General features: G+C 41.5%; 5 protein-coding genes across 8 annotated transcripts in view; all 5 read left to right on the top strand.

The window, feature by feature from the left end:
* The window catches only part of LOC307140227 (protocadherin alpha-C2-like), a gene marked incomplete at its 5' end in the record, with an annotated part of 201,324 nt that overhangs the window by 135,285 nt on the left and 52,164 nt on the right, over positions 1-13,875 (top strand). The window lies entirely within an intron of this gene.
* LOC307139489 (protocadherin alpha-3-like) lies at positions 59-2,577 on the top strand (the record flags this gene model as incomplete). Its single annotated transcript, XM_079838488.1, has 2 exons — positions 59-2,368; positions 2,554-2,577. 2 exons carry the CDS (start codon positions 59-61, stop codon positions 2,575-2,577), a joined length of 2,334 nt encoding a protein of 777 aa, XP_079694614.1.
* LOC307139488 (protocadherin alpha-3-like) lies at positions 3,322-5,700 on the top strand (the record flags this gene model as incomplete). Its single annotated transcript, XM_079838487.1, has 1 exon — positions 3,322-5,700. The coding sequence occupies one exon, from the start codon at positions 3,322-3,324 to the stop codon at positions 5,698-5,700; it is 2,379 nt and encodes a 792-aa protein (XP_079694613.1).
* On the top strand, positions 6,648-9,035 carry LOC307139487 (protocadherin alpha-3-like; the record flags this gene model as incomplete). The annotated part of the gene is made up of 1 exon (XM_079838486.1): positions 6,648-9,035. The coding sequence occupies one exon, from the start codon at positions 6,648-6,650 to the stop codon at positions 9,033-9,035; it is 2,388 nt and encodes a 795-aa protein (XP_079694612.1).
* On the top strand, positions 10,018-12,414 carry LOC307140234 (protocadherin alpha-3-like; the record flags this gene model as incomplete). Its single annotated transcript, XM_079839576.1, has 1 exon — positions 10,018-12,414. The coding sequence occupies one exon, from the start codon at positions 10,018-10,020 to the stop codon at positions 12,412-12,414; it is 2,397 nt and encodes a 798-aa protein (XP_079695702.1).

The following is a 13,875-nucleotide window of genomic DNA, read 5'->3' as shown; positions in this document are numbered from 1 at the left end:
GTCAAAACGAGGATTTAAATCGTGGATGTGTTTTATCGCAGCGTTTTCCATTTGGAATATGACCGATGGACAGATTGTGTATTCGATATCAGAGGAGGCTGATCCGGGAACCACAGTGGGAAATATAGCAAAGGACGTGAACCTAAATCTTCAAGAATTAGAGCTTCGTGGGTTTCAAATCGTTTCAGGGCCAAATAAGAGGTATTTCAATGTTAATTTGAAAAGTGGTGTTCTCCTGGTCAAAGAGAGAATTGACAGGGAACAGTTATGCGGAAGGAGCAGCAAATGCTCTTTGGAATTGGAAGCTATTGTTAACTCGCCCTTAAACATGTATCGACTGGAGGTGAATGTTTTAGATATAAACGATAACGCTCCTACTTTTAAGTCACCAAAGACAGAACTAAATATTGCGGAATCAGCCTTCCCTGGCGAGAGATTTACTTTACCAAGTGCGTTTGACGCGGATGTGGGCAGTAATTCGGTAAAAAGCTATAAGCTCAGCCCGAATGAACATTTCTCTCTGGATGTACAGGGCGGAGGAGATCAGAGTGTGTCTGCTGAGTTAGTGCTGCAGAAAGCTTTAGATCGAGAGAAACAGCCTGTGATCCAGCTCACACTGACCGCTGTAGACGGAGGAAAACCTCCAAGATCAGGAACATCACAAATTATTATTAATGTGGAGGATGTGAATGATAATATCCCTGTATTTAGTAAATCTCTTTACAAAACACGAATTATGGAGAATGCGCCCCCCGGAACCTCTGTTGTCACGGTCCACGCTAGTGATGCTGACGAGGGCCTGAACGGAGAAATTATTTATTCATTTATACGCAGTGATGATGAAAATATTGCTAACGCTTTTGCCATTGATTCTGTCAGTGGCCTAATCTCTGTTGTAGGAAACATTGATTACGAAGCAAGCAATGCCGTAGAAATTCGTGTCCAAGCAAAAGACAAAGGCCAAAAACCAAGGGCTGCTCATTGTAAAGTTTTAGTTGAAATCATTGATGTTAATGATAATGTACCTGAAATTTCCGTCACATCTCTCGCTGAAACGGTGAGAGAAGATGCTACTGCTGGTACAATGGTGGGCTTGATCACAGTCAAAGACGGAGACGGGGGAAAAAACGGCGCAGTTGTTCTTAAGATACGCGATTCTGCACCTTTTAGCATACAGAACACCTATAAGAATAAATATTCTCTGGTTGTTAACGGTCCTTTGGACAGAGAGCGCGCACCCCAGTATAACGTGACCATCACAGCTACTGATGAAGGGACTCCGCCTCTCTCCAGCACCAGTGTCATTGCTGTACACGTTTCTGATGTGAATGACAACGCGCCGCGCTTTCCAGAGCCCGTCATTAATGTTTATGTGAAAGAGAACAGTCAGATTGGAGCTGTTATTCATACAGTATCTGCTTTAGATCCTGACGTAGGTGATAATGCCCGGATAACATATTCTTTACTAGAAAGCTCTAAAAGCGGCCCGGTGACATCCATGATCAACATCAACTCTGACAGTGGAGATTTACACAGTTTACAGTCGTTTAACTATGAGGAGATCAAAACGTTTCAGTTTAAAGTTCAGGCCACAGACTCTGGTGTTCCTCCGCTCAGCAGTAACGTGACTGTAAATGTGTTTATCCTGGATGAGAATGACAACAGTCCCGGGATTCTCGCGCCCTATTCCGAGCTCGGTTCCGTTAACACGGAGAACATTCCCTATTCTGCTGACGCGGGCTACTTTGTGGCCAAGATCAGGGCTGTAGATGCAGATTCTGGTTACAATGCGCTGCTGTCTTACCACATCTCTGAACCCAAAGGAAACAATCTGTTCCGAGTCGGAACCAGCAGCGGCGAGATCAGGACTAAGAGGAGAATGAGTGACAATGACCTGAAAACTCACCCGCTGGTCATTTTGGTTTGTGATAACGGAGAGCCCTCACTGTCAGCGACTGTGTCTATTGATGTTGTGGTTGTTGAAAGCGCAGGTGACGTCAAGACTCCATTCAGACACGCGCCGATAAAGGAGGAGAGTTTCTCGGATTTAAATCTGTATTTGCTGATCGCCATTGTGTGTGTGTCCGTCATCTTTTTACTGAGCCTCGTCAGTTTGATAGCTGTAAAATGCCACAGGACAGACGGCAGTTTGGGCAGGTACAGCGCCCCGATGATCACCACACACCCTGACGGGAGCTGGTCTTACTCCAAAGCTACTCAGCAGTATGACGTGTGTTTTAGCTCAGACACACTGAAGAGTGACGTAGTGGTTTTCCCCGCGCAATTTCCGCCTGCAGATGCAGAACTGATCAGTATTAATGGAGGAGACACTTTTACCAGAACACAAACACTTCCAAATAAAGATAAGGTAAGATATTAGCATTTAATGACGCTTAGTTGCAAAACATTTATTCCTAAGCATATGAAAGATTGGGTTTTGTGATGTTCAGAGCATTACTCTTCTTTGTGGCCTCATTATATTTTCCTTTATGCGTATTTCCCTGAGTAGCTAATTGTATTGATTGTATTGATTTTGTCGCATTGTGTTTGAAGGTTGCGCTCTCTGCAGCTGTGTAGCACGGTTTTATAGGCACTCTTGTTACTGTCCGATATATTTTGTCCTGTCTGCGTGTCAGGAGGGTGTCCCTTATTGCAGTGGTATTTAATGTTTTATTTTATTTTATTTTATTTTATTTTATTTTATTTTATTTTATTTTATTTTATTTTATTTTATTTTATTTTATTTTATTTTTAGGCTCAATTCTTTATTCGTATTGGTTATTTTAGTCAAATCTCATGTTTACAGCTTGATTTTTTTTCATATGCTTATTTTTCGTCCCTTTAATTTTGGTAGTAGATAAACACGAAGAGACGAAAAATAAGCACACGGAAAAACCAAGCTGTAAACATGAGGTGATAGGCCTATATGGTGAAATGAGAAATTCAAGTAGTTGCGTTAATTGAGCATTTTTTGAAACAAACAAAATGTATAAATAAGGTAATAAATAAAACGTGCCTTAATAATAATTCACTTCCCATGTGACTTGAGAAAAAATGTCTCTATAACAGCATTAACATTTTTGAACCCGCTGTACAGCATGCATATATTTGATTTAATATTTTTCCACAAGATGTCACTATGAGTCTACACATTTCATCAGTTTTGCAAAGCTCCTCCCTGTTTGGGGAGGGTTTTGTTTCTTGCGGAGCGCTTTGTTCTCCAGTCTTCGGTGTGTGTTTGCTAGATATTCACAGTTTTGTGCTTGCCTCTGAAAAGACCTTTTATTTTTCAAACGGCTATGGTTACGGATTACAGATACAATGGTGCGACAACGACAAAAGACGTCGATCTTTCTCATGGTATTCTTTTGCATTTGGAAATTCTCTAATGGGCAGATTATGTATTCCGTGTCGGAGGAGGCAAACCCGGGGACAACTGTCGGGAATTTAGCAAAGGACTTCAGCCTGAATTTAAACGATCTGGAGCCTCGGGGATTTCATATCGTTTCAGGTCAGAATGGGAGGTATTTCGACCTAAATCGAAAGACGGGAACACTTCATGTTAAAGACAGAATCGATAGAGAGCTGATATGCGGACGGAGCTCAAAATGTGTGTTGGAACTGGAGGCCATTGTAAATTCTCCGTTGAATATGTATCGTTTTGAAGTAAACGTCTTAGATATAAATGATAATGCACCTGCATTTGCCACTGAGAAAAAATATCTAAATATTTCAGAGCTGGCTTTGCCAGGAGAGAGGTTTCCGTTGCAGAACGCGTTTGACGCAGATGTGGGCAGTAATTCAGTAAAGAGCTATAAGCTCAGTCCAAATGAACATTTCTCTCTGGATGTACAGGGCGGAGGAGAACAGAGTGTGTCTGCTGAGTTAGTGCTGCAGAAAGCTTTAGATCGAGAGAAACAGCCTGTGATCCAGCTCACACTGACCGCTGTAGACGGAGGAAAACCTCCCAGATCAGGGACAATGGATATCATAGTAAATGTAGAGGATGTAAATGATAACATTCCTGTATTTAGTAAATCACTTTATAAAGCTCGTGTGAGTGAGAATGCGCCACATGGTACATCAGTTGTAACTGTTCACGCAAGTGATTTAGACGAGGGTCTGAACGGGGAAGTAGTTTATTCTCTTCTCAATCATGACTCTAACAAAAACATAATTCCATTTGCTATAGATTCCACCTCTGGTTTGATATCTGTCCAAGGCAATATAGACTACGAAGAATATGCTGCGATTGAAATACGTGTCCAGGCAAAAGATAAAGGACCAAACCCAAGAGTGGCTCACTGTAAAGTTTTAATTGAAATTCTCGATATTAACGATAATGTACCTGAAATATCAGTGACATCTCTCGCTGAAACGGTGAGAGAGGACGCTGGTGCTGATACAATGGTGGGGTTGATAACTGTTAAAGACGGGGATGCGGCTAAAAACGGTGTTGTTATTCTTAAAATACGCGATTCTGTACCATTCAAAGTACAAAATACTTACAAAAATAAATATTCACTGGTAGTAAACGGCCCTCTAGACAGAGAGCGCGCGTCCGAGTATAACGTGACCATCACAGCTTCTGATGAAGGGACTCCGCCTCTCTCCAGCACCAGTGTCATTGCTGTACACGTTTCTGATGTGAATGACAACGCGCCGCGCTTTCCAGAGCCCGTCATTAATGTTTATGTGAAAGAGAACAGTCAGATTGGAGCTGTTATTCATACAGTATCTGCTTTAGATCCTGACGTAGGTGATAATGCCCGGATAACATATTCTTTACTAGAAAGCTCTAAAAGCGGCCCGGTGACATCCATGATCAACATAAACTCTGACAGTGGAGATTTACACAGTTTACAGTCGTTTAACTATGAGGAGATCAAAACGTTTCAGTTTAAAGTTCAGGCCACAGACTCTGGTGTTCCTCCGCTCAGCAGTAACGTGACTGTAAATGTGTTTATCCTGGATGAGAATGACAACAGTCCCGGGGTTCTCGCGCCCTATTCCGAGCTCGGTTCCGTTAACACGGAGAACATTCCCTATTCTGCTGACGCGGGCTACTTTGTGGCCAAGATCAGGGCTGTAGATGCAGATTCTGGTTACAATGCGCTGCTGTCTTACCACATCTCTGAACCCAAAGGAAACAATCTGTTCCGAGTCGGAACCAGCAGCGGCGAGATCAGGACTAAGAGGAGAATGAGTGACAATGACCTGAAAACTCACCCGCTGGTCATTTTGGTTTGTGATAACGGAGAGCCCTCACTGTCAGCGACTGTGTCTATTGATGTTGTGGTTGTTGAAAGCGCAGGTGACGTCAAGACTCCATTCAGACACGCGCCGATAAAGGAGGAGAGTTTCTCGGATTTAAATCTGTATTTGCTGATCGCCATTGTGTGTGTGTCCGTCATCTTTTTACTGAGCCTCGTCAGTTTGATAGCTGTAAAATGCCACAGGACAGACGGCAGTTTGGGCAGGTACAGCGCCCCGATGATCACCACACACCCTGATGGGAGCTGGTCTTACTCCAAAGCTACTCAGCAGTATGACGTGTGTTTTAGCTCGGACACACTGAAGAGTGACGTAGTGGTTTTCCCCGCGCAATTTCCGCCTGCAGATGCAGAACTGATCAGTATTAATGGAGGAGACACTTTTACCAGAACACAAACACTCCCTAATAAAGAGAAGGTAAGATAAGTTAATACATATTTTGTTTTATTTGTGAATTAAGCTTTTGCTCCGATTTCGAGCTACACATCTCAATGGCATCCACTCTCTTGTCTTGATTATTTAGTTAGAATTTTTTTTGTTTTTTGTTTAGAGAACACGTGAAACATACTTGTGTTTAGTTTATTGATTGCATATAGTGGTGGACAAGCGTTGTTCTACGTGCTTTATTGTTGAAGTGGAACTGGAGCTGTTCGTGGTGCTGAACACAGCTCATCCAAGATAGCAGAGGCGTTTCAGACATGAAAGGTCTCATGATTTTTTTCTTCTCATTGTTGGAATGATAACATTTATACTGCACAAAACAGGTTAAAATAAAAATTGTTTTCTTTTGGAACGAGGTGACACATTTACCAAAAACACATGCTGCTTAATAATATAAAAAGTTTGCATCGCAAACTAACTGTTACACACGTTTCATCTTCAAACATTTTTTTCCATCTATGCTCTGAAAGTCAATATATTTTTGTGGGTCTTTGTGATGTTTAAGGAATATTTTAATTTACATTTTGAATAATTCGTTCATTTCCCATACAGTTAAAACAAACTTTTTTATAGAACTATTTTATTCTGGTTGATTTAGTTACAGAAGTAATGATATAGTTACAATCTATGTATTTATTTGTTTGTTTGTTTGTTTGTTTGTTGGATATTTTATGATTACCAAAAACAGATATATTGCTTTTGATTTGTTGATGTGATGGTCAAAATTGTCCGCGCGATGTCAGTATCTGACTGTTGTGTGCGCATGGCGAGGCTCCTCCTTATTTTCCTTTTTCGTTCGTCCTGCGTAAGGGCTTTGTTAGTCCTCCGCCATTGTCCTCGGATACAGTCTGCTCGTGGATTAAGCAGAAAACGTTATACCGACATGCCGGAGGATTTCAGTTATTTGACTTTCATGGCACTGATTTTGTAAAATGGCTTTAACAGAGGGACGCATTTTCAATCCGTGGATATATGTCGGTGTCTTTCTTCGCTTTGGGATTTTTACAGATGGGCAGATTGTGTATTCCATATCGGAGGAGGCAAACCCAGGCACGGTAGTTGGAAATTTAGCTAAGGATTTTAACTTGAATTTACAAGACATTGAAAGACGTGGATTTGAAATTGTGTCGGAGAACAACAGAAGGTATTTCGATTTGAATTTAAAGACCGGTGTTCTTCACGTTAAGGAGAGAATAGACCGAGAGGAGCTATGCGAACAGAATGTGAAGTGTTCTTTACCTCTAGAAGCAATTGTTAATTCGCCTTTGAATATATATAGATTTGAGATAAACGTACTAGATGTTAATGATAACCCACCAATTTTTCTAGCCTCAAAGACAGCAATAAATATTACAGAGTTAGCTATTCCAGGCGAGCAGTTCGCTCTACCAACCGCGTTTGACGCAGATGTGGGCAGTAATTCAGTAAAGAACTACAAGCTCAGTCCAAATGAACACTTTTCTCTGGATGTACAGGGCGGAGGAGATCAGAGTGTGTCTGCTGAGTTAGTGCTGCAGAAAGCTTTAGATCGAGAGAAACAGCCTGTGATCCAGCTCACACTGACCGCTGTAGACGGAGGAAAACCTCCCAGATCAGGAACAATGCAGATAATAGTAAATGTTCAGGATGTCAATGATAACATTCCTGTTTTCAGTAAAACGTTGTATAAAGCTCGCGTTAATGAAAACGCGCCGCCTGGTACTTCCATTATTACAGTTCAGGCCAGCGACCCAGATGAGGGCGTAAATGCTCAGATTGTTTATGCTTTAGTTAACCACAATAATGATAAAAACGTCGATTCATTTTCAATAAACCCGGAAACTGGCGAGATTACGGTGAAAGGTGATGTAGATTATGAAAGAAAAAATGCTGTGGAGCTCCGCGTGCAGGCGAAAGATAAAGGGCATAACCCAAGAGCGGCTCTTTGTAAAGTGCTACTGGAAATTGTAGATATTAACGACAACGTTCCAAAAATCTCTGTAACATCGTTGGTTAATACTGTTAAAGAAAATGCTCCGATTGACACAATGGTAGGAATGATAACTGTAACTGATAATGATGCTGGTAAAAACGGACAGGTAACCTTAAAGATTGAGGGCTCTGTTCCTTTTAAAGTTCAGAACTCGTACAATAATTATTACACTTTAGTTGTTAACGGTCCTCTAGACAGAGAGCGCGCGTCCGAGTATAACGTGACCATCACCGCTACTGATGAAGGGACTCCGCCTCTCTCCAGCACCAGTGTCATTGCTGTACACGTTTCTGATGTGAACGACAACGCGCCGCGCTTTCCAGAGCCCGTCATTAATGTTTATGTGAAAGAGAACAGTCAGATTGGAGCTGTTATTCATACAGTATCTGCTTTAGATCCTGACGTAGGTGATAATGCCCGGATAACATATTCTTTACTAGAAAGCTCTAAAAGCGGCCCGGTGACATCCATGATCAACATAAACTCTGACAGTGGAGATTTACACAGTTTACAGTCGTTTAACTATGAGGAGATCAAAACGTTTCAGTTTAAAGTTCAGGCCACAGACTCTGGTGTTCCTCCGCTCAGCAGTAACGTGACTGTAAATGTGTTTATCCTGGATGAGAATGACAACAGTCCCGGGATTCTCGCGCCCTATTCCGAGCTCGGTTCCGTTAACACGGAGAACATTCCCTATTCTGCTGACGCGGGCTACTTCGTGGCCAAGATCAGGGCTGTAGATGCAGATTCTGGTTACAATGCGCTGCTGTCTTACCACATCTCTGAACCCAAAGGAAACAATCTGTTCCGAATCGGAACCAGCAGCGGCGAGATCAGGACTAAGAGGAGAATGAGTGACAATGACCTGAAAACTCACCCGCTGGTCATTTTGGTTTGTGATAACGGAGAGCCCTCACTGTCAGCGACTGTGTCTATTGATGTTGTGGTTGTTGAAAGCGCAGGTGACGTCAAGACTCCATTCAGACACGCGCCGATAAAGGAGGAGAGTTTCTCGGATTTAAATCTGTATTTGCTGATCGCCATTGTGTGTGTGTCCGTCATCTTTTTACTGAGCCTCGTCAGTTTGATAGCTGTAAAATGCCACAGGACAGACGGCAGTTTGGGCAGGTACAGCGCCCCGATGATCACCACACACCCTGACGGGAGCTGGTCTTACTCCAAAGCTACTCAGCAGTATGACGTGTGTTTTAGCTCGGACACACTGAAGAGTGACGTAGTGGTTTTCCCCGCGCAATTTCCGCCTGCAGATGCAGAACTGATCAGTATTAATGGAGGAGACACTTTTACCAGAACACAAACACTCCCTAATAAAGAGAAGGTAAGATAAGTTAATACATATTTTGTTTTATTGGTGAATTAGGTTTTTGCTCCGTTTTTGAGCTATAAGTCTAACTGGCATCCTCTCTCGTCTTGATGATTTAGTTAGAAAAAAAATACTATTTATAGTTTTTTTGTTTAGAGTACACGTGAAACATACGTGTGTTTTGTTTATTGATTGCATATAGTGGTGGACAAGCATTGTTCTACGTGCTTTATTGTTAAAGTGGAATTGGAGCTGTTCGTGGTGCTGAACACAGCTCATCCAAACGTCAAGATAGCAGATATTTTTCACTGCGTTTCAGACATGAAAGACTCATGAATCTTTTTTTCTCCTTCTCATTGTTGGAATGATAACATTTATATTGCGCAATACAAGTTAAAATAACAATTATAATTTATTTTGGCACGAGGAAACACATTTACCAAAAACCCACTATAGCTGCTTAATAATATAAAAGGTTTGCATCGCAAACTTACTGTTACACACGTTTCATCTTCAAACTCTTTTTTCCATCTATGTTCTGAAAGTCAAGATAGTTTTGTGGGTCTTTGTGATGTTTAATTAATATTTTAATTGACATTTTAAATATTCGTTCATTTCCTATACAGTTGAAACAAACTTTTTTATATAACTATTTTATTCTGGTCGATTTAGTTATAGTAATGATAGAATTACAATGTATCTATTTATGTATTTATTTATTTGTTTGTTTGTTGGATATTTTATGATTACTTAAAAACAGATAATATCTTGGTTTTGATTGTTGATGTGATGGTCAAAATTGTCCGCGCGATGTCAGTATCTGACTGTTGTGTGCGCATGGCGAGGCTCCTCCTTATTTTCCTTTTTCGTTCGTCCTGCGTAAGGGCTTTGTTAGTCCTCCGCCATTGTCCTCGGATACAGTCTGCTCGTGGATTAAGCAGAAAACGTTATACCGACATGCCGGAGGATTTCAGTTATTTGACTTTCATGGCACTGATTTTGTAAAATGGCTTTAACAGAGGGACGCATTTTCAATCCGTGGATATATTTCGGTGTCTTTCTTCGCTTTGGGATTTTTACAGATGGGCAGATTGTGTATTCCATATCGGAGGAGGCAAACCCAGGCACGGTAGTTGGAAATTTAGCTAAGGATTTTAACTTGAATTTACAAGACATTGAAAGACGTGGATTTGAAATTGTGTCGGAGAACAACAGAAGGTATTTCGATTTGAATTTAAAGACCGGTGTTCTTCACGTTAAGGAGAGAATAGACCGAGAGGAGCTATGCGAACAGAATGTGAAGTGTTCTTTACCTCTAGAAGCAATTGTTAATTCGCCTTTGAATATATATAGATTTGAGATAAACGTACTAGATGTTAATGATAACCCACCAATATTTCTAACCTCAAAGACAACCCTAAATATTTCAGAATCAGCTTTTCCAGGGGAGCAGTTCTCTCTACCAAACGCGTTTGACGCAGATGTGGGCAGTAATTCAGTAAAGAACTACAAGCTCAGTCCAAATGAACATTTTTCTCTGGATGTACAGGGCGGAGGAGATCAGAGTGTGTCTGCTGAGTTAGTGCTGCAGAAAGCTTTAGATCGAGAGAAACAGCCTGTGATCCAGCTCACACTGACCGCTGTAGACGGAGGAAAACCTCCCAGATCAGGAACAATGCAGATAATAGTAAATGTTCAGGATGTCAATGATAACATTCCTGTTTTCAGTAAAACGTTGTATAAAGCTCGCGTTAATGAAAACGCGCCGCCTGGTACTTCCATTATTACAGTTCAGGCCAGCGACCCAGATGAGGGCGTAAATGCTCAGATTGTTTATGCTTTAGTTAACCACAATAATGATAAAAACGTCGATTCATTTTCAATAAACCCGGAAACTGGCGAGATTACGGTGAAAGGTGATGTAGATTATGAAAGAAAAAATGCTGTGGAGCTCCGCGTGCAGGCGAAAGATAAAGGGCATAACCCAAGAGCGGCTCTTTGTAAAGTGCTACTGGAAATTGTAGATATTAACGACAACGTTCCAAAAATCTCTGTAACATCGTTGGTTAATACTGTTAAAGAAAATGCTCCGATTGACACAATGGTAGGAATGATAACTGTAACTGATAATGATGCTGGTAAAAACGGACAGGTAACCTTAAAGATTGAGGGCTCTGTTCCTTTTAAAGTTCAGAACTCGTACAATAATTATTACACTTTAGTTGTTAACGGTCCTCTAGACAGAGAGCGCGCGTCCGAGTATAACGTGACCATCACCGCTACTGATGAAGGGACTCCGCCTCTCTCCAGCACCAGTGTCATTGCTGTACACGTTTCTGATGTGAACGACAACGCGCCGCGCTTTCCAGAGCCCGTCATTAATGTTTATGTGAAAGAGAACAGTCAGATTGGAGCTGTTATTCATACAGTATCTGCTTTAGATCCTGACGTAGGTGATAATGCCCGGATAACATATTCTTTACTAGAAAGCTCTAAAAGCGGCCCGGTGACATCCATGATCAACATAAACTCTGACAGTGGAGATTTACACAGTTTACAGTCGTTTAACTATGAGGAGATCAAAACGTTTCAGTTTAAAGTTCAGGCCACAGACTCTGGTGTTCCTCCGCTCAGCAGTAACGTGACTGTAAATGTGTTTATCCTGGATGAGAATGACAACAGTCCCGGGATTCTCGCGCCCTATTCCGAGCTCGGTTCCGTTAACACGGAGAACATTCCTTATTCTGCTGACGCGGGCTACTTTGTGGCCAAGATCAGGGCTGTAGATGCAGATTCTGGTTACAATGCGCTGCTGTCTTACCACATCTCTGAACCCAAAGGAAACAATCTGTTCCGAATCGGAACCAGCAGCGGCGAGATCAGGACTAAGAGGAGAATGAGTGACAATGACCTGAAAACTCACCCGCTGGTCATTTTGGTTTGTGATAACGGAGAGCCCTCACTGTCAGCGACTGTGTCTATTGATGTTGTGGTTGTTGAAAGCGCAGGTGACGTCAAGACTCCATTCAGACACGCGCCGATAAAGGAGGAGAGTTTCTCGGATTTAAATCTGTATTTGCTGATCGCCATTGTGTGTGTGTCTGTCATCTTTTTACTGAGCCTCATCAGTTTGATAGCTGTAAAATGCCACAGGACAGACGGCAGTTTGGGCAGGTACAGCGCCCCGATGATCACCACACACCCTGACGGGAGCTGGTCTTACTCCAAAGCTACTCAGCAGTATGACGTGTGTTTTAGCTCGGACACACTGAAGAGTGACGTAGTGGTTTTCCCTGCGCAATTTCCGCATGCAGATGCAGAACTGATCAGTATTAATGGAGGAGACACTTTTACCAGAACACAAACACTCCCTAATAAAGAGAAGGTAAGATTTTTTTATTGAAAGTGAGGAAAATTTATTCATCTATTTGCTTTGGTTCAGAGCTGCCATTTCTTGAACTCCTTGTGCTGTATATCATTAATTCAGTATCTACTTTAGATTAAGACTGAGGGGAAAATAATTGTGAACATTAGCCTTTTCTCCCAAAACTATTGTATTGCTGTTGCGCACTGGTTTAGAGTGCAGTTTTTTGGTCATTTGCAATAGTGCACTCTGTCCGTGGTGCTGAAAATATTATGACTATATTTATGTTCCAGGTCTTCTTATCCTGTTTTGTTTACTTTAAGTTTTTTTTTTTATGTATTACCTTGTTCAGTGTGTGCATTCGATGCCACTGTTATACTTAGCAAGTATGACGTGGACACTTTTGCCATTTTGAACGTATATTTTTTTTAAATTGTTTATGCTTTTATAACTGATAGATTAAACTTCTAAATATTTTATTTGATTTAGAAACATTGAAGTTTGAATTTGTCCGCACGATGTCACTAGCCTTCCATTTTACAAGAGAATTTCCACATCTCCATAAGCTCCGCCTCGTTTCGTCGCTTCCCGAGCAGAGAGGCTTTGTTCAGAATTCGCCATTGTGTCAGGAAGCTGCTGTCGTGCGTGGTTTTGTGTGAACATTTCCTCAGCGACTATGCTATCGGATTTTTATGATTTTGTCATATCCAGAAGATTTAGAGGCAATGGAATCCAAAGGGAGATCAAAATCTCGGTTTTGGCTTTCTGTGTTCTTTCTGTGTCGGCTTTGGAATATAACGGGCGGACAGTTTGTCTATTCCGTGTCTGAGGAAGCAAACCCAGGAACTACAGTTGGGAATTTGGTGAAGGATTTTAATCTGAATATTCAAGATCTTGAGGTACGAGGGTTTCATATAGTTCCGGGACCGAACAAGAGGTATTTCGATGTAAATTCAAAAACTGGAATTCTCCATGTCAGAGAGAGAATTGATCGAGATGAAATATGCGAGCAGAATATGAAATGTTCGCTGCCTTTAGAAGCCATGATTAGCTCTCCAATGAATGTATATAGATTTGAAATAAATGTAATTGATATAAATGATAATGCACCCACATTCCAGACATCAATAACACATCTAAATATTACCGAATCAACTGTTCCAGGGGAGAGATTTCCATTACAGAGCGCGTTTGACGCGGATGTGGGCAGTAACTCTTTAAAGAGCTACAAACTGAGTCCAAACGAACATTTCTCTCTGGATGTACAGGGTGAAGGAGATCAGAGTGTGTCTGCTGAGTTAGTGCTGCAAAAAGCTTTAGATCGAGAGAAACAGCCTGTGATCCAGCTCACACTGACCGCTGTAGACGGAGGAAAACCTCCTAAATCTGGCGCAACAGAGATCATAATTAACGTTGTCGATGTTAATGATAATATTCCTGTTTTCAGTAAGTCTTTGTATAAAGCCAGAACAATTGAGAATGCGGCAATTGGTACTCACG

Source organism: Gobio gobio, assembly GCF_949357685.1.
Source record: "Gobio gobio genome assembly, chromosome: 16".
Lineage (NCBI taxonomy): Eukaryota > Metazoa > Chordata > Actinopteri > Cypriniformes > Gobionidae > Gobio > Gobio gobio.
Note: the sequence above shows the minus strand (reverse complement) of the source record. Positions and strands in the feature narration are given on the sequence as shown.